General features: G+C 39.9%; 1 protein-coding gene and 1 long non-coding RNA gene across 9 annotated transcripts in view; one reads left to right on the top strand and one right to left on the bottom strand.

The window, feature by feature from the left end:
- The window catches only part of EED (embryonic ectoderm development), a 34,407-nt gene extending 31,905 nt beyond the window's left edge, over positions 1-2,502 (bottom strand). For 6 of the 7 annotated variants that reach the window (XR_007130702.1, XM_047752338.1, XM_047752335.1 and 3 more), the window contains exon 1: positions 1,900-2,142. Coding sequence is in view for 6 of the 7 variants with exons in the window: in XM_047752338.1 (XP_047608294.1) it covers positions 1,900-2,013 (114 nt within the window). In the remaining variant the exon portion in view is untranslated. Of the gene's footprint in view, positions 1-1,899 lie in introns of all 7 variants that reach the window. The other variant, XM_047752332.1, reaches the window with a different exon arrangement.
- LOC125110766 (uncharacterized) lies at positions 2,465-24,267 on the top strand. Of its 2 annotated transcripts, none has more exons than XR_007130703.1 (4): positions 2,465-2,817; positions 22,047-22,240; positions 23,681-23,759; positions 24,221-24,267. It is a non-coding gene; the product is annotated as an uncharacterized LOC125110766 (long non-coding RNA). The 2 variants fall into 2 exon arrangements; XR_007130704.1 differs by having other exon boundaries at positions 22,047-22,263; positions 24,221-24,261.
- Positions 24,268-24,908: the final 641 nt, after the last annotated feature.

The raw sequence follows: 24,908 nt of genomic DNA, 5'->3' as shown, positions 1-24,908 counted from the left end.
CCAAAGCACAAAAAAGGTTAAAAGTCCCTATTCAAAACACAAAAGCTTAATCCAATCATCTAATTCTAAATAGTTTTAGTATACATCAAAAAATATACTCCTCTTTAGGGTCTGTAAAAAGAAAATATTCTTTCAATGTATTTGGTGCCCTGAAATTTTCCTCAGTCTAAATAGGTTACTGACATTTTCATTACATTTCTGCCTGATGAATATGCCTAAGGACCAGAAAGCTAAGTCCAGACTATATGATTACAAAATAAGTAACAGTAATTAAAAACACTTGTACAGTACTTATTAGGGGGCAGGCACTCTTTTTAAAAAATACTTTACCTATATTACCTCATTTATCCTCACAAATACCCCATGAAATCAATACTGTTATTATCCCCATTTTCAAGAATGTGAGGCAACTAGGTCAAATATCTTGCTCAAGGTCAAGCAACCAGTAAGTAGTAGACAGGGAGTTGTAATCTAACACTTGGATCCAGTTGTGCTTCTAGTCACTAACCTAGTCTGCCTAGAAAAGTTTAAGAAAAGATGAAAATAAATAGGCTCCATGGGATGGAATGAAGAGGGTCAAAATGTTAGGTCCCAATACCTAAGACTGGGAAGCACAAACAGGAAAAAAAAAAAAGATTTAAAGTAACATTCAGCACCTAAGCCTTCCAGAAACTTCAAGTCCAAATCCCCCAAATATCTTTCTTCTATTTGCAAAAAGGATTCTTTCCCATCTGTTCAGTGAAAATTTTGGTCGTGACACCATACCATATATATGCTTCAGTCGATGAGGTAATGAGGTAGAATTTAGGAACGGGGTGTATAAGAAATAACATTTATCCTTAAAAACTGGCCAAACTGAGAAAACGAAGAACTTAACCCACCCTTCTACAACATTTTGAAGATTTTTAAAAAGATGATCAGATGTTTTTCCCCGGAAGGTTCACATTTTAGAGTACCGTCTTTAAGTCAAGACATTTTGCTGACCTTAATGGATATACACTTAAAACCTGAAGCTGAAAATTAACGTCGATTCGGTTGTTACCGGAGTCTCACCTAAATACAATGGGGTCAACTGTTGGGACGGACTAGAGTATTACCAAGATCCACTTTAGAGTTAAAAAAAAAAAAATCTAATTCCAAAATACCTTGCACATGCGAGGCCATGAGCCCCTACTTAAAAGGATCTAACCGCAGTTGGCCTAAAATCTTCCAGGGGTCGCCCCTTTATCTTAGTGAAAACTTAAAAGAGAGTAACTCCCTTCTCATTCCTTCCTCAAGGATCGTTTCCTCCTCCAAGTCAGTAGACGACCCTCTCAATTCTCCTCCTGAGAAGAATCCGACTGTCAGGCGCACCCCTTATCCACGGACAAGATAAGAGCAGACACAAATGCCCCTTTAAAAGAGTCGTCTAAATGTCTTAGGTCTGAGATCTACTCCTCCCATCCTGGACAGTGAGAAGTCTCCAAGAGTGACACGGTCCCTAAATTCCATTTTAAAACTCCATAACACGCTAGCCCCTCCTTCCAACTTTCTTAGAAAAGCCTCTAACTTGCCTTTTAAACTACTAGAGTCTCAGCTCTGCACTCTGACAAAATCTCCCAAAGGCCCGAACACTCCCCATCCTCTCAAAAGGATCTCACAGCAGACCCCTCTGACCCTCTGCCATCTCGTTCTCTTAAACCACCCTCCTTCGCCAAGTTTCCGTTCACTCTCGGCCCCAGCTCAAAACCCCCTTAGAAACAAGTTTGATTTTCTCCTCCACGCCCGCGTTTTCCTGAGTAGAGGGTGACACCTCTCCCTCCCCCCACAGCCACCAGCCCGCCCCCACGCCTACAGTTTAAAAAGAATTTAAAACTTTCACTCCGGAGTCCCATCTGAACTGCTCAGAGCTGCACTCACATTCTCGTCTCCAGAGAGGTCCGGGTTGCTGTTCTCGTCGCTGCTCAGCTTCTGCTTCTTGGCCGCAGGCATGTCTGTTCCCGCCGGCGCTGTCGACACTTCCCTCTCGGACATATTCCTCCGCCTCCCTCCAGGTTCCTGCCGCCTAGGGCGGGGCCTCCGCCACACCGCCGTCAAGCAAGCCCGGCCGGAGCTTGCCGCAAAGTTGCCACTGCCGCCGCCACCTCCACCGCTCCCCCCACTGTCGCAAACCGCGCCCAGCCGCCGAGGCGGGCGTGCGTGCGACCCCCGCCACACTGCTGAAAAAGGGGCGCGCGCGCGCGCGCCCTCCCGCGCGGCTTCCTGGATCCTTCCCTTTACCCACTCCCGTCTTGCCCTTTTCCCGCCGCCCTCCCGGCAGTTTGCACGGAGAGGTGTGATCCGTTGGCTTTCAAGGGCAGTATTTCGTACGTTCCCCTTCCCCACGACCGCGTCGAAAAAAGAGAGGCGGAACTCAGAAGGATGCCCCCTCACCCCCTTCCTCTTTCCAAAGACGTTTCAGTCGCAATTGGCCCAATCCTTCGATCCCCGACCCGCTGCAAGGACTCGAAAGTCTGTGGAATGGACGAGACCACCAATATCCTAGGGGACGGGGGAAGAGATGAGAAGTCACCTCTTGATTTAGGGGTATATGGCAAGTGTCCATAACCTTAACCTCAGAGGCTAACGCTCTCAAATTGTTCATGGACCTGTTCACAATCTCATTTTCGGGTGAGAATAGAAATTTAAAACTGTAGACTGTTTCTCACTTGCCTCCCCTGCCTAACAAATGGAAGTTACCCGCTCATAGGTGCGCATGCGCCGGGGCGTATTCTCGCGCTTGGTTGTCCAGACCCGCCTCCTCCAAGCCCCGCCTCTTCGAAGTCTTTGCTGAACCAGGTAGTCTTCCACCGGGTTTCCGTAGCCTAAGAAGGATTTCAAAGCGGTACCAAATCGTAGTCCCTGAATGCGTCATAATTTTTTCTGATGAATATTTATTCTGGTGAATATTTATTGCGATGAATGATTATCCTCGTCCAATTGGTGCTACTATTGGGAAGAGTTTAAGTAAGAATATCCTAAAACTATAGTATCCTAGACTACAGTGAGTTACAGCTCAAAGTACTCCTTTAACTGTTAAAGGGTTATCAAGGCCCTGGACAATGCCAAGGCCCAAAAATCAATGGTCATCTCCAACTTTGTTTGAAACTGTGAGACTTAAGTGACGGCAAATCCGATACAATAAAATTTTAGTTGCAGGCCACAAAACTGTTAGATTTCACCAAAATCTGGGCGCTTGACAGATGCTAAATAAATTGGTGATCCTGGTGAATTTGTTAGATGGGTCATTAAGCCACATAACTAAATGAACAACTAAGAAAAAAAAAAGAAAGGTGCGTGATATTATTTTTTTTTTCTCTTTTAAACCTCATTACATAGCCTATTGGATAAACAGTTGAGAGTGCCCCATCTATTAAATTCTAGTGTACTTGAACTACTTTTGCATGATGCTTTAACATAGAGAATATTATTATCTGTTTCATTAACTGAGGATTGCAAATCACTCTTTCTTTTGGAGATAGGGAGAGGATTCTGTTGAGAATGAGAAAAGGTAAAGCAAAAAGCAAGGCAGAATAAGTTTTTTTTGCAATGAAGACAAAAATAAGGAGGCTGGAGTTCCTGTCGTGGCGCAGTGGTTAACGAATCCGACTAGGAACCATGAAGTTGCGGGTTCGGTCCCTGGCCTTCCTCAGTGGGTTAAGGATCCGGCGTTGCCGTGAGCTGTGGTGTAGGTTGCAGACGCGGCTCGGATCCCGCGTTGCTGTGGCTCTGGCGTAGGCCGGTGGCTACAGCTTCGATTCAACCCCTAGCCTAGGAACCTCCATATGCCGCGGAAGCGGCCCAAGAAATAGCAACAACAACAACAACAAAAAAGACAAAAAAAAAAGGAGGCTGAAAAATTAAAGTCCATATCTTAATAATAGTAATTGCATTTATTTGTTGGAATCCTAGCATTCCAGGCACTACTAAGCACTCAGTTGGTGAGAGAGAGAGAGATGAAACTGGTATAGAGTCAACCACTGAGAAACTAAGATGTGGTTTGGCATGACATTTTCATGTGCAGAAACAAACATACCCCGCTTGTCTCTTGAGAAGGATGTTTATGAAATATAGCTCTACCAAAAAGGATAATGAGCTAAGGCATTTCTAATCCAAATTACTCTGTGTATTTGGGATTCAATGGGAGCTGGAAAGTGGAAATCACTTATAGTCATAAAATTAGAAAAGTGCTGAACGTTTGGGTAAAGGACACATATGGAAGGAAAATGCCTTTCGGCCTTCATGTTATCCAAAATGCAAAAATATTTTTAAAGAGTTTTATTAAAACTTGGAGAGATATCTTTTAAATGTGTCTGATGAGTCAGGGATAATATATGGAAATTGGTTTTATTCATTATTGCTAATGTTAAAAATTATTCTGGAGTTCCCCTTGTGGCTCAGCAGGAAATGAATCTGACTAGTATCCATGAGGATGCAGGTGTGATACCTGGTCTCACTCAGTGGGTTAAGGATCCGATGTTGCCATGAGCTGTGGTATAGGTCACAGGTGAGGCTCAGATGTGGTGTTGTTGTGGCTGTGGTGTAGGCCAGCGGCTGCAGCTCTGATTTGACCCCTAGCCTGGGAACCTCCATATGCCACGGGTGCGGCCCTAAAAAGACAAAAATTATTCTGACACTTGTGAGAACAGAAAAGAACTTCATTTAGGACTGTTGTAATAAGTGTCAAGACCGTCACAGGAGGAGAAAGAAATTGGGCTCAACTCTGAATACAGCAGGATTAGGTGGAGATTTATAATCAAGGAGCAGAGTGGTGGGTAGGGGTGGGGACGGAGTGCAGGACATGCCACATGCAATATGCTGCTTTGCTATATTATTTTGAGCTGAAGGTACTTGAAAAACAGATTTCTTTGAGTCCCACTCATCTCCCTAAAGACAGATCCTCCAAAAGGAACTGAACTGTCACAAATCCCTTCCCCAGGGGTTGGGTCAACCAGGGAAAGGTTGGCTCTTATCACAGAAGAGGAAGCTACAAGTCAGAAGTTGACACCACCCTCAGACAAACTTTGTCATGAACTGCCATCATCTCCCATCTATTCGAAGGGCTCATTCATCTTTCCAAAAAATGACTTACTCTCCCCTAAGCAGCGTATGTCCCCCTACCCCTTCTCCTGCTGAGATGGTATCAGCTATCAAAGATTATTGCTTTTGGGGGATATTCACTTTTTCCCCCTGCAATGGCCCTGTGCATATAATACTAAAAATGAGTCAATTTGTATACCTTTAATTTGGCTGTTTTCAGTTTATTCTATAGGCCCTGCTGTCAATTCTGGGAGGGTAGAAGGAGACATTCCTCCCCTATGGGGGCTTGGTGGATGGAAATTTACTAGAGGAGACATCAAGGGTAGGGACATTCTTCATTTGTTTGTCTTTTTATAATTATTTAAAAATTTTTTTAACTTAAAAAATTTTGTGTGTGGTTTTTTGGGGTGGAGGGTGGGGTGGAGTTCTTCCTAAACTGACTTGCCAAGGTTATCAGATATCAAGAATGGAGGGAGGATTCTTTCTAAACTGATTTCACAGAATTGTTGCTACATCTGAACTAGGCAGGCGGAAGGATAAGGACTAGTTGAGAACAGGGCTCAGAGGAGCCTCACTGCAGTTTTTCTTTAGTCAAGCTCCTTTGAGCCCTCTTCTAATTTACCATATGGTATGCTAATTAGAGTGCTATTTTTATGTTATTAGTTTCAGTATAGTTACCTATTAAAAATCTTAAAAATTATAAGTTTGTTAGCATTGAATTCTTTTACTGTGAATAATTTCAGGAACCATCACATTGGAGTGGTCTTACAACCGGCATTTTACAAATGTGGACACAATGGCTTAGTGTAATTAAACGTATTGCCCCCAAACACACAGCTCTTCACAGTGGCAGAGCTAGGGATCATGTTCAAGTCTGATTGATTAGAAAGTACTTTTGCATCAGGATGAAGGACCGGGATTTATGTATTTCTGTTCACAGAGCTTGATATTTGGAACACTCAATCTTTTAAACACCACTGAAGAACATGAAAAACCTGTATTACTTGAGACAGAAAGAGCACTTAACTGGGGAAACTGGGAAAATACAAATACAGTCTGGAATTAATAGTCATGTGTTTCAATTTCTTAATTTTGACAAATGTACCATGGCAATGTAAGATGTTAATGAGAGAAATGTTGCAACTTTTCTGTAAAATAATCCCCTACAAAAAACCTTATTTTAAAAAAAATCTGGAGTCCTCTTGTGGCGCAGCAGATTATGGATCTGGTGTTGTTACTGAAGTGGTTTAGGTCACTGCTGTGGCTTGAGTTCAGTCCCTGGCCTGGGAACTTCCGCATACTGCAGGTACAGCCAAAAAAAGTTAAATATAAATATTAAATTTAAAACATCTACCTTATATTAAACGGTTAATAACTCTAGCCAGAAACATCCCTTAGCTTTCAAATAAGTCTATATTGGAACGCTTTCAGTTGATCTGTGTTGGAAAACTTTCAAAGATCATCTATTTATAAAGAAGAAAATTCACTGCCACCCTTGGTATTGTCTTCTAGTATCTTGTAAGCTTCATATCAGGAAATGAGTTTCAAAAGCTAAATTAAACACCATTTCAGTTGAAGTCTATTTCTCATTCATTCAACATTTTTTGTCTCTTCTGCTTCATAAATAGCAGCTGTTCATCATCACTCATACAGTGTATAATCATATGCTTGCAGAGCCATTTTTCTATGAACAGAACATCATATGGCTTTTTTGAACATTTTTAAATCAATCAGGAGGAATTTACTGAATATCATTTATGTGCAAAGCAGTATGGTAATTATGGGGTGTGGGGGAGGAGAGAAAAAGGGAAAATAAGACACAGACTCTATCTTCAAAAAGCCTAATATTCTTCCAGCATTAAAAGAAATGTCTCATGCATTTTAAGAACATTTACTGAGTAGTCACTCTGTGCCAAGCACCATTCTAGGTGTGGAAAATACTTGATAATAAGCAAAACTAGAGAGTTTCCTAGCGTCATAGAGCTTACTGTCTAGAGGGGGAAACAACACTAACCAACTAGCCACACATACAAATGTTAAATTACAACTGTGAGGTATTATGAAGAGGAAGTACAAGGCCAGGGCTGCTGCTAGCCTGTGTGGTATCTTTGTGCAAATTTTTTTTTTTTTTTGGCTGCACCGTCAGTATATAAAAGTTCCTGGGTCAGGAATAGAACCTGCACTGCCGCAAAGACAACACTGGGTCCTTAACCCACTGTACCACAGCAGGAACTCCTGTGCCATTATTTTTATTATTATTATTTTGTCTTCTTAGTCTGTAATTAGGCAACCAGATTCCTCCAGCTCCATTTTTCTTTCTCAGGATGGCTTTTGGCTATTCTGGGTCTTTTGTGCTTCCAAAGAAATTTTAAAATATTTTGTTCTTGTTCTGTGAAAAATGCCATTGGTAATTTGATAGGGATTGCATTGAATCTGTAGATTGCCTCAGGTAGTATAGTCATTTTGATAGTATTGATTCTTCTAATCCAAGAGTGTGGTATATCTTTCCATCTGTTTGTGTCATCTTTGATTCTTCCATCAGCATCTTACAGTTTTCAGAGTACGGGTCTTTTGATTCTTCAAGTAGGTTTATTTCTAGGTATTTCATTCTTTTTGATGCAATGGTAAATAGGATTGTTTCCCTAATTTCTCTTTCTCATCATTTATTGTTAATATATAGAAATGCAGTTGTTTTCTGTGTGTTAATTTTATATCCTGCAACTTTACAAACTTCACTGATGAGCTCTAACAGTATTCTGATACAGTCTTTAGGATTTTCTAGGTGCAGTATCATGTCATCTGCAAACAGTGATAGTTTTACTTCTTTTCCAATTTGGATTCTTTTATTTCTTTTTCTTCTCTGATTGCCCTTGGCTAGCACTTCCAAAACTATGTTGAATAGTAGTGGTGACAGCAGACATCCTTGTTCCTGATATTAGCAGGAATTCTTTCAGCTTTTCACATTGAGAATGACATTAGCTGTGGGTTTGTCATATATGGCCTTTATTATGTTGAGGTATGTTCCCTCTATGCCCATTTTCTGGAGGGTTTTTACCAGAAATGATTATTACATTTTGTCAAAAGCTTTTTCTGCATCTATTGAGAGGATCATATGGTTTTTATTCTTCAAATTGCTAATGTGGTGTATCACACTGATTGATTTGTGGATATTGAAGATGGCTTGCATCCCTGGGATAAATTCCACTTGGTCATGGTGTATAAAGCTTTTAATGTATTGCTGGATTTGGTTTGCTGGTATTTTGTTGAGGATGTTTGCATCTAAGTTCATTAGTGATAGGGACCTATAATTTTCTTTTTTTTTTGGTATCTTTGTCTGGATTTGATATTACCATGATGGTGGCCAGTGATTTCATAGAATGAGTTTGGGAGCATTCCTTCCTCAGTAGTTTTTTGGAATAGTTTCAGAAGGATAGGTGTTAGCTCTTCTCTAAATTTTTGATAGAATTCGCCTGTGAAGTCATCTAGTCCTGAACTTTCATTGTATGGAAGTTTTTTGGTTTTTTTCTTTTTGGGGCCACACTCACAGCATATGGAAGTTCCCAGGCTAGGGGTTGAATCACAGCTACAGCTGCCAGCCTGTGCCACAGCCACAGCAACAAAGGATCCAAGCTGCATCTGTGACCTACACCATAGCTAATGGCAATGCTTGATCCTTAACCCACTGAGCGAGGCCAAGGATTAAATCTCATGCATCGTCATGGATACTAGTTGGATTCGTTTCTGCTGCACCACAAAGGGAACTCCCTCTTGGAAATTTTTTAATCACAGTTTCAGTTTCACTGCTTGTGATTGGTCCATTCATCTTTTCTATTTCATCTTGGTTTAGTCTTGGAAGATTGTGCTTTTCTAAGAATTTGTCCATTTCTTCTAGGATGTCCATTTTATTGGCATATAGTTGCTCGTAGTAATCTCTTACAAGCCTTTGTATTTCTGTGATTTCTGTTGTATCTTCTTTTTCATTTCTAATTTTATTGATCTAAGTCCTCTTTATTTTTTTCTTGATGAGTCTAGCTAAGGGTTTATCAATTTTGTTGATCTTTTCAAAAACCAGCTTTGGGTTTCATTGATCCTTTCTATGGTTTTCTTCATTTCTATTGCATTGATTTCTGCTCTAATCTTTATGATTTCTTTCCTTCTGCTAACTTTGGGTTTTGTCTGTTCTTCTCTCCTGAGTTGCTTTAGGTGTAAAGTTAAGTTGTTTATTTGAGCTTCTTGTTTCCTGAGGTGGGCTTGTATTGCTATAAACTTTCCTCTTAGAACTGCTTTTGCTGAATCCCATAGGTTTTGGATTGTTGTGTCTTTGTTATCATTTGCTTCTAGGTATTTTTTACTTTCCTCTTTGATTTCTTCAGCGATCCTTTGGTTGTTTGGTATCATGTTGTTTAGTCGCCACGTGTTTGTGTTTTTTGCAGTTTTTTCTTGTTGATATCTGGTCGTATAGCATTGTGATCAAAAAAGATGCTTGATATGATTTCAGTTTTCTTAAATTTACCAAGGCTCAATTTATAGCCCAGAATGTGATCTACCCTAGAGAATGTTCTGTGTGACTTGAGAAGAATGTGTATTCTGCTACTTTTGGATGGAATGTTCTATAAATATATAATAAGTCCGTTTGGTCTAATTCAGCATTTGAGGCCTGTGTTTCCTTGTTGATTTTCTATCTGGATGATCTGTCCATTGCTGTAAGTGGGGTGTTAAAGTCCCCCACTATTATTGTGTTATTGTCAATTTGACTTTTTAAGGTTGTTAGCAGTGGCCTTATATATTGAGATGATCCTATGTTGGGTGTATATTTACAATTGTTATGTCTTCTTCTTGGATTGATCCTTTGATCACTATGTATTGTCCTTTTTTCTCTCTTATAATATAGTCTTTAAGGTCTATTTTGTATAATATGAGTATTTTCTTTTGATTTCCATTTGCATAGAATATTTTCTCCTATTCTCTCACTTTCAATTTGTATGTGTTCCTAGAACTGAAATGGGTCTCTTGAAGGGAGATATATATGGGTCTTATTTTTTTATCCATTCAGCCAATCTCTGTCTTTTGGTTGGGGCATTTAGTCCATTTACATTTAAGGTAATCATTGATACCTATGTTTTATTGCCATTTTTTTAATTATTTTGGATTTGGTTTTGTTGGTCTTTTTTCTTCCCTTCTCTTGTTCTCTCCTCTTGTGGTTGATGAATATCTTCAGTGTTGTATTTGGATTGCTTTTTCTTATTTGTGTTTGTATCTATTGTAGGTTTTTGGTTTGCAGTTACCATGAAGGTTTGATATAGCCGTCTATATATATACAAGATTGTTTTGAGTTGTTGGCCTCTTAATTGCATGTGCATTTTTAGTATCCTGCATTTGTACCTTCCTTACGATTTCTGGTTTTGGTAGCATATTTATGTGTGGATAATTTCCTGACCTTACTATATGTATGCTTTTACTGGTGAGCCTTGTCATTTGTGATATTTTTGTTTCCAGTTGTGGCCTTTTCTTTTCCACCTGGAGAAGTTCCTTTAGTATTTGTTGTAAAGCTGGTATAGTGGTATTGAAATCTCTTAGTTTTTGTTTGTTTGTAAAGCTTTTGATTTCTCCTTTGAATCTGAATGAGAGCCTTGCTGGGTATAGTAATCTTGGTTGGAGGTTTTTTCCTTTCATCATTGTAAGTATATGATGCCACTCCATCTGGCCTGCAGAGTTTCTGCTGATAAATCTGCTGATAACCTTATTGGGGTTCTCTTGTATGTTACTTGTTTCTTTTCCCTAGATTCTTTCAATATTTTCTCTTTGTCTTTAATTTTGGTCAGTTTGATTAATATGTGTCTCAGTGTATTCCTCCTTGGGTTTATTTTATAAGGTGTTCATGGTGCTTTTTGGATTTGAGTGAGTGGTTCCTTTCCCATGTTAGGGAAGTTTTTGGCTGTTATCTCTTCAGGTATTTTCTCTGGCCCTTTCTCTCTCTCTCTTCTCCTTCTGGCACCACTATAATATGGATGTTGGTGTGTTTTATCTTGTCCCAGAGTTCTCTTAGATTATTTTCATTTCTTTTCAATCTTTTTTTTTTTTCCTGTTCCTTGTTAGTGATTTCCAGTAGTCTGTCTTCCACCTCGCTTATTTATTCTTCTGCCTCCTGTATTCTGCTCTTGGTTGCTTCTAGTGAATTTTTTATTTCAGTTATAGCATTTTGCACCTCTGCTTGCTTAATTCTTAAATCTTCTATTTCTTTGCTCGATGTTTCTTGTAATTTATCAATCTTTGCCTCCAGTTTATTTCCAAGATCTCGAATCATCTTTACTGTCATTAGTCCAAAGTCCTTTTCATGGAAGTTGGTAATCTCCAGATCACTTAGTTGTTTTTCTATTTTTATTTCTTTTTCCCTTATCTTAGTCATAATTCTCTGCCTTTTCATTTTGTGTAGATTTTTTGATGTGGCCTTCTTTTTGCAGACAATAAGGTTGTAGCCTCTCCTGCTTCTGATGTCTGCTCCCCTTGTGGCTGAGGTTGGTGTAGAGGTTTGCTGCAGGCTTCCTGATGGGAGGGACTGGTGCCTGCCCACTGGTAGGTGGAGCTGATTCTTATCCCTCTTGTGGGTGGGGCTTTGTCTCTGGGTGTGATTAGAGGCAGGTGTGTACCTGGGGGGTCTTTAGGCAGCCTGTTTGCTGATGGGTGGGGCTGTGTTCCCACCTGGTTTGTTGTTTGGCCTGGGGCTTCTCAGCCCTGGTGGGTGAGGCCAGATTTTTTGGCACTTCTAGAGGAGTTGATGATTATTCCTGGGACCTTGTATCCAATGTCCTTTCCCCATAATGAGCCACAGTTACCCACTTTTTACCCAGGAGATCCTCCAAGAACCATAGGCAGGTCTGACACAGATTCCTATGGAGTCTCTGCTTTGCCCTGGGACCCAGTGCAGCTGAAAGCCTGTGTGTGCCTTTCAAAAGTGGAGTCTCCACTTCCCCCAGTCCTATGGAGCTCCTGTGTACAAGCCCTGCTGGCCCTCAATGCCAAGTTGCAGATCCCCAGGCCTGGGAACCTGACATGGGGTTCAGAACTTTCACCCTGTGGGTGAGCCTCTGTGTTATAGTTACATTCCACTCTGTGGGCTGCCCACCCAGCATGTATGGGGTTGCTTATACCACGTAATCTCTCCTCCTACCATCTTGATGTGGCCTCCCCTTTGTCTTCTAGAGTAGGATATCTTTTTTGATAGTTTGCAGCCTATTTTGTTGAAGGTTTTTCAGCAGTTGATTGTAATTTTGTTGCTTTTATGAAAGAAGGTGAGCTCCAATCCTTCTACTCTGCCATCTTAATCCCATCTCCCCAATAAAGTATTTAGCAGATATCTTTTGCATATTTAGAGCCGCGAAAGGAGTAGGACTCTTAAGAGAGATGAATCAATCCATTCAATTTTGCTTTACTTGGTTTCCAAGTCATGAGAAGTTTGGCCAAAATGAACAGCCTTCCTCTTTCCTATTTCCTGCTTCAAAAGCAGCACCTTCCCTTAACAGTAAGCCAGATTCTTTTTTTTTTTCTTTTTGGAGGATACAGTCACTGTTTTAAGATCACTCAGTAATATCCCTGCCGTCATCTTGGATCCACCTTGTCTTGGCTATTTTGAATAGTGCTACTATGAACATATGGGTGCATGTATCATTTTGAATTGTAGTTTTGTCTGTGTATATATCCAGGAATGGGATTGCTGGATCATATGGTAGTTCTGTATTTAGTTTTCTGAGGAAACTCCATACTGTTTTCCATAGTGGTTGTACCAATTTGCATTCCCATTAACAGTGTGTAGAAGGATTCTTTTTTCTACAACCAGCACTTGTTCCTTGTAGACTTATTAATATAGCCATTCTGACCTGTGTGAGGTGTTACCTCCTTATAGTTTTGATATGCATTTCTCTAATAATTAGTGATGTTGAGCATTTTTTTCATATGCCTATTGGCCATCATATGTCTTCTTTGAAGATATGTCTGTTTAGGTCTTCTGCCCATTTTTCGATTGGGGCCATGTGCAATTCTAACACACTCAAAATAGTGCCTAAGCTGCTGATTCAAGAACGATACTTCAAGAACCACTGGTTTAAATGGTAAATTCAGAAATATCCTATGAACAGTTTCTAGAAATTTATCTGTTCATTCAGTAGGCATATTTTTTAAGTACCTTCTATGTGCCAGGCACTTTCTATGTGCTGAGGATTGAAAAATAACTAAAACATCAGGCCCCTCCTCTAGTAACTTACAGTCTGGTAGGGGAAGACAAAAGTAAACCAAATGAGTATTTCTAGCAGTCTTAGAAAGTGTGTTCACTAAATAATAGGCAAAGTGTTTTTTGTTTTGTTTCTTTTTTAAAAGAGAAAGTGCTCTTGCTTTTCAATGTAGATAAACCACCAAGACTAAAAGCAAGGCTGTATAATGGATCCCAACCCAGACACAAGATTCCTCACCGCCATGCTGAATGCACTGATGATCTGTAAGATCTACTTTACTGAGTGTTTTCCATGTGTCTTGTGTACTGTGAAAGTGTTTTCCATGCAGCTTGTCATTTAATCCTCTTAATAACTCTATGAAGCCAGTACTATATTATCTACATTTTATGCATGAGGGAGCAGTAGCTTAAAGAGGTTAAGGGACTAGACAGAGGCTACTCAGGAAGTAAATAGAAGAATCAGAGTTCAAACCCATATCTTGTTGACCCAAGTGCTGGTCCTTTTGATCACTAACACTTGCAGCTTTCTAGAAGAAGCAACTCATAAATAATTTTAGTAACAAAAATACTAATGTGTCCTATAGTAGAAATACCCAACACAAAATACCAATCCAGGATAGGCTGTAGGGGAAATGAATAATTTTGACTTGGCATAAATGTAAGAGGGCTTCAAAAGAGGGAGGAATTAGCTCGGAAAATAAATTTTTATTGACGACTGACTGCTAATAGAGTCCGAGAGACAGAGACAACCCAGTGGACATGAATACTGTATTCCAAACACTAGAAAAGCATACTATTGTGGGTAAAAGAAGTTTACTGTGATCAGTTACAGCCTTGACTGCTAGTTCAACTTTCTGGTTTCCTTGATAATAAGAAGGGAGTGCCCTAAAGAGTGGACATTTGTATTTTAGTCACCTTGGAGGAATATTTCACAGTAAAACTTTAATACTTGATGTATGGCTTATAAATAGGTGTCTTGTTAGTTGTGAAAAGGCCAGATCATGAAAAGCCCACTGTCACTAGTCTGTAAGTAATGGGAACTCAAAGAATTTTCCCTTTGGTAGATGTCAGTGGCTAAGACTGGATGCAGGGAGATGGACTTCAAGGCTAATGTAACACTGCACTTTTGAACTAAGGCAGTGCCAATGAAAATGGAAAGCAAAGGGTTGTTTCTAGGGAGATGTAAGAACTACAATCAACTGGACTCAGTAATTCTTGGAATGTGTGCGATAAAGAGAGGGGCATAGAGTGACTCAGGTTTGTAGTTTGGCTGATTCCCTAGAAGGTATCTCTAGATAAGATAGGGAAAATACGAGAAGCAGGTGAAATTTTTAACTTTTAATGTTAATCAGGGGGACATGAAATTTTACTTCTCCCCAATTATATTCTTCAAGGGCAAGTGGACCTGACAATGGTCTATCAGTGGTCTGAGGGAAGAATTAGTGCAAGAAATGCAGATAATTCTAATTGTGCTTTCAAAAAAGTTTTATATGAGCATCATATGAGACAATATGTGTGGACAAGCTTGAAACAATTGTTAATGCATGAAAAATTGTCGAATGATGAATTTATTTCATTTTTTGAAATAAAAGTTTTCTTGTGCTTTAAAATCACCAGGCTTGATTTTAGGAATAACAAGATTTTTATCTACAATTTTAAAAAGTATGAAAAAACTGTATTTTGATTGAAATTCCCATCGTGGCATGGCAGAAATAAACCCAACTAGTATTCATGAGGATGGGGGTTCAATCCCTGGCCTCACTCAGTGGGTCTAAACAGAGATGTTGCCATGAGCTGTGGTGTGGGTTGCAGACGCAACTTGGATCTGGCATTGCTGTGACTGTGGCATAGCCCAGCAGCTGTAGCTCTGATTTGACCCCTAGCCCGGGAACTTCTGTATGCTGTGGGTGCAGCCCTAAAAAGCAAGTGTGTATATAGTGACTATTTTCTGAGACACTCAGTGCTCTTTTCAAATATGAATCAAACCCAGCTATGTCCCTAGATGAAAATGTTAAGACAAAAAGAATCCAGAAAGTTGAAAGTTAATATTGATTGAAAGTTTGCTTCAATGAATTCCAGGGACATTACATGACTTACCTCATAATTTTCACAAACCCTTGCAACTCTGTTTTATAAATGAGGAAGAGGAGAGAGAGATAGTAAATCACTAGCTCATAGAGATGATATGTGGTAGAGCTGGGTCTGAATGCCCACAGCCTAACTCTGGGACCTGAGTTCTTCATCTCTGTACCATGTGGCTTCCCACTGAATTGCCAACATGTTTAGCTCTGGAAGGGTGACCCTGAGTATATTCTTTACTTCTTTCTTTCTGCTTCTCTGTATTTTTGGTAATAAACATGTATTACTTTGGGATTAGGAAAAAAAGGTTATTTTAATTTAAAAAGCAATCAGATAAACAATTCTCACTCATCTCCCCCCCCCCCAAAAAAAACCACTTATATATCCAATTTTGATTTCAAGCTCTAAGTACATTACTTTTTGAAGACCAGGTTTTGTCTGATGCATTGTTCAATAAGTTCATTTGCCCAATTCTCTGAAAAATAGACTAAAATTATTGCTAGGTTAATTAACTGTCATTGTCTTAGGGTCTGGAAAGTTAGAGATAAATGTACAATCCTGAAATAAAAGTTTAGCTATCAAAGCCAGAGAAACAGGAAGATTTTTTTTTTTTAACACTTAAGCTTTTTAGACATTTATACTCTTTAAATTTGTTAAGGCTGAAAGACAGCCTTAACAAATTCACTACAATCCATAAGTTAAAGTCAGTGCCAAAACCGTCCTGATGTTTAAGTTAAAAATGTGAGTTAGCACCTTAAAGGTGCAAAATTGCATGTCTAATTTCCTTGCCAATATTTGGTTTTCCTTTTTCCTGTGTCCTTATTGGTTTGTTATTGTATGATATCTCAGAGGTATTAATCTATTGGATCAGATAGTGCTGTTTTTGTTGGAATAAGGTAACTCATGGGAAGTTTTTGCATTGAAAGGATAATTACATAGATCAAATTACATGGACTTTGCAAAACAACATGAGGCACTTAAAGGGAAACAAAACAAAAAACAACAAAATGGGTGATACTTGCATTTACTGGATTTGCACTAATCCATTATCGGTACATATAACCAAGGCAAGAAAGGAAATATACTTAATGTAAATATACTTGATAGAAAAATCACTTGCTTTTGATTTGAAGATATGTGTATATTTCAAAATATGTCTGAGAGAGAACCTTCAATAGATTTTAGGTACAAGGCGGTTTTTCCTAATGAAGATGTGATAAGTAAAAATAAATATGTTTTTAAAAAGGGAGTAGGAACTAAATTACAAATCATGCATTTCGAATTTACTCCAACTTGATTTCTTACTTTATTTCATTTCTTTGAGAGAGCAAAAGGTGACTTCCGGTTCTTAGAACAAGGACTGGAGAGAGCCAAAGCATTCGGGAGGATCAGAGTGACAACTGTGAAAAGATATTTCGATGGGTTAAGTGTAAATGGATCAAAAGTATATGATTACCCTCCTCACAGTGCCCATGAGTTTAAAAGTCCAGAGCAAAACATGCTCAGTTAAAATGCTTAGGGACAGTCTAAAACTCAGACACTTGAAATGTTTAAGACTTGAAGTGTGCACTTAATAATGAGACCATGGCTATCTATATCTAGGGTAAATGTGTCATTTCTTTTAACTTCATGTTTTGCAAATATTATGTTAAAGAACGAGGATACTATCTTAGTGAGGGGTCTCCAGAACAATATATGTGTCTCTATGTATATGTTGTCATTTTAAGGAATTTGTTATTATGAAGGCCAGAAAGTTCAAAATTCGTAGTTCAAGTTCAAAGGCCATCTGCTGGCAGAATTCCCTCTCTCTTGCGGGCAATTTTTGTCTTTTCAGGCCTTCACCTGGTTGATTGAAGACCACCTGCATTATAGAGGACAATCTGATTTAAATGTTAATCTCCTCCAAAACACCCTCACATGTTTAATCCAGAATACTGTCTGGCCATATATCTGGGTACCATTGCTGAACCAAGTTGACACATAAAATTAATCACTGCAGATCCCTAGTTGGCTGATGCTGTCTGCTTGTTATATTTGACATTTAGAATACTAAAGCAATACCAGTTCAAATGAATAATAGGATTGAATAACAAACTTTTAGATCTGGAAAGGCCATTGGAGACCTTCGGATGGTATTTCTTAATTTGGAAGCTATTAGCAATGAAGGCAGAGTAATTTCTATATGTGAGGGATGGCTCTGAGCATTGCTGGGCATTTAGCATCCCTGGCCTTAATTTCCGATTGCAAATAGCTTTTCCAATCACTGTGACAACCACGAAACCGTCCCTCGGATTTCCAAACACCCTGGGGTAAGGAAAACACTCTTCACTAAGAACTACTTTATTTTTTTTTTAATTTTTTTGGCCACACCCCTCGACTGTAGAAGTGTCCGGACCATAGCAGTGATAATTCTAGACCCTTAGCAATGAGGCCACCAGGGAACTCCAGAACTGTCCCCTACTCTCTTTTAGAGGAGGGACTAGATTTAGTAAGACTACTTTTACCATATTTATATGTAGACTATTATTTTTTCTGTTTTTTTTTTCCTGATTTGACAGTGTAATTAATTGCATCAGATTATTTCACAGTAAATGTATAAATCCATAATTACACTATGTAAAACAAGGTTTAAAGTATAAACTCTAAAGTGTATAACAAGCTATAACTTGTTATACTCTTGTTATAATACTCAACACCAGATCCTAGCTGCATAGTTGGGTAAGAATGTCAGTCATGAAACTACTAGGGTTTTGGTTAACACACATGGTTTTTTGTTTTGTTTTTTGTTTTTTGGGGTTTTTTTGCCATTTCTTGGGCCGCTGCCGCGGCATATGGAGATTCCCAGGCTAGGGGTCAAATTGGAGCTGTAGCCGCCAGCCTACGCCAGAGCCACAGCAACACGGGATCCAAGCCGCGTCTTCGACCCACACCACAGCTCACGGCAACACCGGATCCTTAACCCACTGAGGAAGGCCAGGGATCGAACCCGCAACCTCATGGTTCCTAGTCGGATTCGTTAACCACTGTGCCACAATGGGAACTCCCATACATGTATATTTTTGGTATTAAACTGAAAATATGGATACATTACCCCCAGTTTGGAAAAACTTTGAAAAAAACTGGTTAATTGTGGAAGCCTTCATCCAAAACAGCATACATGAACATATTGGATGTCGCTGTTCAAACTGAGAGGGGGCATTTCTGGGGTGACAGCTTTGCTTTTATTAACTAAAACTTACTCTTTGGATGTGAGCTTCGATATTACTTGTTCCAGGAAGTCATTGCTAACCACACAAATGCACTTCACTGACATCCTATGTTCTCTCAGTCGCAGAAATCATCATTGGCTCTTGTAGTTGACTTTGCCATCTCCCTGGCAACTGGAGGCTCTCTAAGGTCAGGGACCTTGTGAAGGTTGCTTGCCTGTCTTTGTACTCCTCACTTTGAGCCAAATGCCTCGCATCTAATAGGACTTTAGAAAATATTTGTTAGGTGAATTATGAGGGGCAGCATAAAGAAAACTTTTGCCTTTACTGAACACCATGCATATATCATTTTCTACTGTGAAGCCTAGGAAGCAGTAATATTTTATCATCTGTGTGTTCCACCAGTCCTTCGCATTGCACCTGGCATGCATAGTCTCACTCATGTTTTATTGGGGCATAATTTATATACAATAAGTTGCATTCATTTAAAATATACAGTTGCATGTAACCCCTGCCACCAAGACGTGGAACATTTCCATCATCCTGGAAGTTCCCTAGCCCCCCTCTGCAGTCACTTGCCCATCTTCCTCGATCCCATGCAAACACTAACTTCTTTCCTGTTGCTGTAGATCAGTTTGCTTTCATTAGAATTTTTTTTTTTTTTGGATTTTTAGGGCTGAACCCATAGCATATGGAGGTTTCCAGGCTAGGGGTTGAATTGGAACTGTAGCTGCTGACTTATGCCACGGCCACAGCAATGCCAAATCCTAGCTTCATCTATGACCTACACCACAGCTTACTGCAATGCCCGATCCTTAATCCACTGAGCAAGGCCAGGGATCGAACCTGCATCCTCATGTATGCTGGTCAGATTCATTTCCACTGAGCCATGATGGGAACTCCTAAAATTTTGTATCAATGGAGTCACACAGTATGTACTCTTAAACAAACTTACTTCTTAATATTCATCCATGTTGTTGCATGCATATGTAGTTTTTTCCTTCTTATTGTGGAGTAGGTATTTCCTTGTACAGGTATAAAATAGTTTGTTTATCTGTTTTCCTGTTAATAGACAATTGGGTTGGTTATAGTTTGGAGCTGTTATGAATAAGACTTCTATGAATATTTATAGACAAGCTTTTGTGTGGACATACGTTTCAGTTTTTCTTGGGTGAATGCTTAGGAATGGAATTCTCCATTCGTATAGCAAATGAATGTTTATTCTTTGTAAGAAACTATCAAATCACTTCCAGTGGCTGTACCATATTTTTTTATTACCACCAGCAATACATGAGAGTTCAGTTTTCCTCTATATCCTTCCCAGTCCTTGATATTGTCATTCTTATTAATTTGGTGGATATGTAGTGGTATCTTATGGTTTTAATGCGCATTTTTCTGGTGAGTAATGATGTTGAACACAGTGGTTATATACATAATCTTCTTTGATGAGGTGTCTGTCCATTTTTAAGAGTTGTTTGCTTTTCTTTTGAGTGATAAGAATTTTTTATACATCCTGTGTACAAGTCCTTTGCCTGCTATGTACAAAATGTTCTCTCTAGTCTATGATTGTCTTGTCACTTTCTTATGTCTCTTAAATAGCAAAAAGTTTGAATTTTGATAAAGTTCAAATTATCAATTTTTAAATGATTTGTTCTTTTTCCTGTTCTCTGAGAAGTTCTACCTCAAGGTCACAAAGATTTTTCTTTTATTTATTTATTTGGCTGTACCTACAGCATACAGAAGTCCTCTGGCTAGGGGTCAAATTGGAGCTGCAGCTGCAGGCCTACACCGCAGCTATTGCAACACTGGATCTGAGTTGCAGCTTTTGGCAACACTGGATCCTTAACCCACTGAAGCAGGCCAGGGATCAAATTCACATCATTATGGACACTATGATGGGTTCCTAACCCACTGAGCCACAACAGGAACTCTTGCATCTATTTTTTAAATGTCATTTAAGTGTTTATCCTGGAGATGATCCGGTTCATCAGGGCCAAGCATGACTTCGCTTTTTTCGTAGCCCTTGATGCCTTCAAGTGTCTATAAAGCCATAATGTGAAAGGATCATGCTTTCTGTTTTGTTTTGTTTTTTGTCTTTTTGCCATTTCTTGGGCCGCTCCCGCAGCATATGGAGGTTCCCAGGCTAGGGGTCGAATCACAGCCGTAGCCGCTGGCTTACGCCAGAGCCATAGCAACTCGGGATCCGAGCCGCGTCTGCAACCTACACCACAGCTCACGGCACCACTGGATCCTTAACCCACTGAGCAAGGCCAGGGATCAAACCTGCAACCTCATGGTTCCTAGTCAGATTCGTTAACCACTGAGCCACGACAGGAACTCCCAGGATCATGCTTTGTTTTACTCTGCTATTTCTGGTTTTTTCTTCTGTCCCAGGAGACCCCTTTATGTTTTGGCCAAGAGATTCTTTGGCCTACCAATGGCTAAAACTTGGTTTTAAGTAGACAATTAGAGGGTCATGAGATGGGTAGATGGGGGTACTTCTGCAAATGCTCAGGTGAATTGCTAAAAGAGTTTTCTGTGTAATATCACAAAAATTATTTGGGGATGAGTTAGGACAAATAGATGAAACATGTCCTTATTATCCATATGCTAAGACTAAACTTCTTTACTCGGCATTCTTGTTTCCTAAAAACTTCTTCCTACATGTGACGCTCTAGAAAAACTGTTCAACACTTGTTTTCTATAGCTTCCTAACCACTTGTACAATGCCACCACCTAAAATGACATAATCCTACATTTTACAATATCTAAATTTTCTCCTTCTACAAATATTTTTGTGATCTTCTCAGCCAGGAGTAATTGTGCCTTTAGCTCTCCCATGACCCTTATATTTATCCCTTTATTGTGCTTATCAAAGTATTGTAACAGCTTGTATTTGTTGATTACTTACTCTGTGCCAGCATTGTGTTACGTATCTAACATGCATTATCACTTTTAGTCTTCATAGAAAAATTATTATTTAGGTAGATATTACTTTATAGGTATATTTTATTATGTTTAATTGACAGATGAAGAAATTGAAAATAAACAAAGGTGGTACACAATTTAAAAAAAGTGAGACAAAAAGAGATTAAATAATGTATCCCCAAGGTCACACAATTAGTACATTTTGGTGTTGGTGTTCTAACTAAGGTCTGTTTGACTGCAGAATCTAAATTTTTTTTTTTGTCTTTTTGCCTTTTCTAGGGCCGCTCCCACGGCATATGGAGGTTCCCAGGCTAGGGGTCGAATCAGCTGTAGCCACCGGCCTACACCACAGCCACAGCAATGCGGGATCCAAACGGTGTCTGCGACCTACATCACAGCTCACAGCAACGCTGGATCCTTAACCCACTGAGCAAGGCCAGGGATCAAACCCACAACCTCATAGTTCCTAGTCGGATATTTCTCCATTGCGCCACGATGGGAACTCCCAGAGTCTGAATTCTTGAGTGATATGATGTCCTGTCTCCAAACAGGGCCTATTTTGCCGGCCTCTCCCATAACTCACGGAGCGCCCCTGAAGGCCATCAACAATCCTATTTGCGCATGGCCACCTAGAATACTGAAGAGATGGAAAAGACGTTGGCATTACTCATGAGGCCCCAGGGAAACCATAATTTAAAACCTCTGATGAACGAAAGAAGATGTCACAGTCTCCTTGCAGCTCCTGGTGAGTGTGTCCCAGACAGAATGGTAAGTGACTCTTTCCTTTGCCTCTAGATACAAGTTCTGTGAGTAATGTTTTGAGTTGGCACAGTTGGAATCACGAAAATAGCCTTCCATTCCAGCCTTTGGGGAGTTTGGTGAAACTTCTTTGTCAAAATGAGCTACAGGAGTTCCTGTCCTGGCACAGTGGTTAACGAATCCGACTAGGAACCATGAGGTTGCGGGTTCGATCCCTGGCCTTGCTCAGTGGGTTAAGAATCCGGCATTGCCTTGAGCTGTGGTGTAGGTTGCAGACGCGGCTCGGATCCCGCGTTGCTATGGTTGCTATGGCTCTGGCGTAGGCTGGTGGGTACAGCTCCGATTAGACCCCTAGCCTGGGAAACTCCATATGCTGCGGGATCGGCCCAAGACATGGCAAAAAGACAAAAAAAAAAAAAAAAGCTACAGAATAGGAAGAGCTAGGCCACTTTGGGGGCCTTCTTTTTGAAAATATATTTGTTTTAAATACTGCAAAAAATACGTGTACAATTTGGATAATTTGGAAAATACAAGGAAACCACCAAGAAGAAAACTCTGTTATATTCTCACCACCCAGAGATAACCACTATTAATATTTGAGTCTTTCTGTTTTTTTAATCTTTCTCTGTATACACACTAACATTAATATACACGCAATGTAATTGATACCATGTTACAGTTTTGTAAGCAGTTTTTACAACAGCATATAGAATATTTTCCTTTGTTTTCCTGAAGCATCATTTTAATGGCTGTATAGTATTACATCATAAAGATTTCCATAATTTATTTAACCATACCCTGCTTGTTTGACATTTAAATTGTTTGTGATCTTTTCATATAGATGCATGTACATGTTTTTATCCTTATCTGATTGTTTCTTAGGCGAGGGAAAGCGGAAGGAAGCTAAATCATTCATTCAAAGTTACATGTCACTGTGGCAAAGTTGTACCAGTTAACACTCTCAGTGGAGATGGGTTACCATCTGATGACTAAAAGGTCTGTAATCTCTTAAGGGCCAGATCCTGGGAGGGTTGCCAGAATTGCCAAGAAAGATCCCTCCGCTGCAAACAGGAGGAGTAGTGAAAACAATGAGAAAATACCAACCAAACTTTTCAACTTTTATACCAGAATGCCAGCTTTGCCACATGTCACCTCTATGGTCAGGCCACCCAAGGTGGCTCTTCTCTTACTCTCTGTACATCCCCTGCTTGACCAGTGCCTGCTTCACCTACACCCTGCTTGACCAGTGACTGACCTTCCTGCTTGCTTGCCCTAGGCCCAGCTAATGATTGTTCTAACTTTGGCCACCTTGATAGCTTATAAAAGGTGTGCTGGGGGCCATGCCAGTTTGCTAGTTTCCCTGGTAACCGAGGAGCCCACCAGCAGTCAATGCCCCCTATAACTGGTATCCTCTCCAACCCCCTAGGAGCCAAGACTGCCAGCATGTCCTGCCCGCCAGTGGCTGCACACAGTGGGATGTCCCTCCAGGACCTTGTTTCAGGCATGTAAGCTCCCTCTACCGGCTAAATCACTGATGTCTTTATTGCTGACTCCAGGCTCTTTCTTCTGTCTTGGAGCTGGCCCTGTGGGATGCAGCCCAACACCACCTGTTTATGGGTCTGTACCCTAAAGATCAATGTGGATCCACAACACAAAATGCTGTACTTAAGTTCTCAACAGAGATGTCAGCCATAATGCCACTAATTAGCTGTGCCACATCCACACCCCAGGCTAAAGTATTTGTGGGCAGAATCCATTTCTGATCCATCTTGATATCCGCAGTGACTTCACGCTCAATAAATGTTTTCTGAATGGACAAAATCAATATTATCTTACTTACTACTCTATATTGACTTCTTTAGAGATTTGAAGGGAGGCAAGCTCCTAACGTTGTTATCACAAGGACTGAAAGACTTTTTTTAACCAGGTGAGAACAGCATTAGACTAACTGAAACCACTTTTACAGGTTGGAGCTTCTGGGCAGAGGCCTCTTTCACAGGCTGACTAATCCATGTAAGTAAAAAGACCTTGAACTAATCATGTTCAAACCTGCGTTTGGAATCCACCCAATTGCAATACTCTTGCAAAACTAGGCTTTATAATATGTATATCAAGTTTTAAAAAGTCTTTGTTCATATCAGAAGAAATGTACTCTTTCCAAAAGATTTGTGTTGAAACTTGATGTGCTCTTTCAAGTCAGATTCCAGTGAAACAGGTTTCACTGCCACAGGATGGATTATAGTGAAAACATTTCTAAGCTTTTGCAGGCCCATAATAATAATGTCATGTTAATACCTTTATGAAGGAGGTGGTTTACTTATCTCTAACACTCAATCATGTCATGCTAGTGAAAACCACATAGATGATGTCCCACAGCCAGTACCTTTGCATAAAATAGAGACCATTGTATGGGGTGGAGCAAGGCCTTAAGAAGTCCGGTAGTTTGCTGTCTACTTATTATAGTACAAAAAAGACACTTTTCTGATACTTTTATTAAGAGAGTTCTGGGGGCGTTCCCATCGTGGTGCATTAGAAATGAATCTGGGAGTTCCCGTCGTGGCGCAGTGGTTAACGAATCCGACTAGGAACCATGAGGTTGCAGGTTCGGTCCCTGCCCTTGCTCAGTGGGTGAAGGATCTGGCGTTGCCGTGAGC

The sequence above is a fragment of the Phacochoerus africanus genome, chromosome 11, assembly GCF_016906955.1.
Source record: "Phacochoerus africanus isolate WHEZ1 chromosome 11, ROS_Pafr_v1, whole genome shotgun sequence".
Lineage (NCBI taxonomy): Eukaryota > Metazoa > Chordata > Mammalia > Artiodactyla > Suidae > Phacochoerus > Phacochoerus africanus.
Note: the sequence above shows the minus strand (reverse complement) of the source record. Positions and strands in the feature narration are given on the sequence as shown.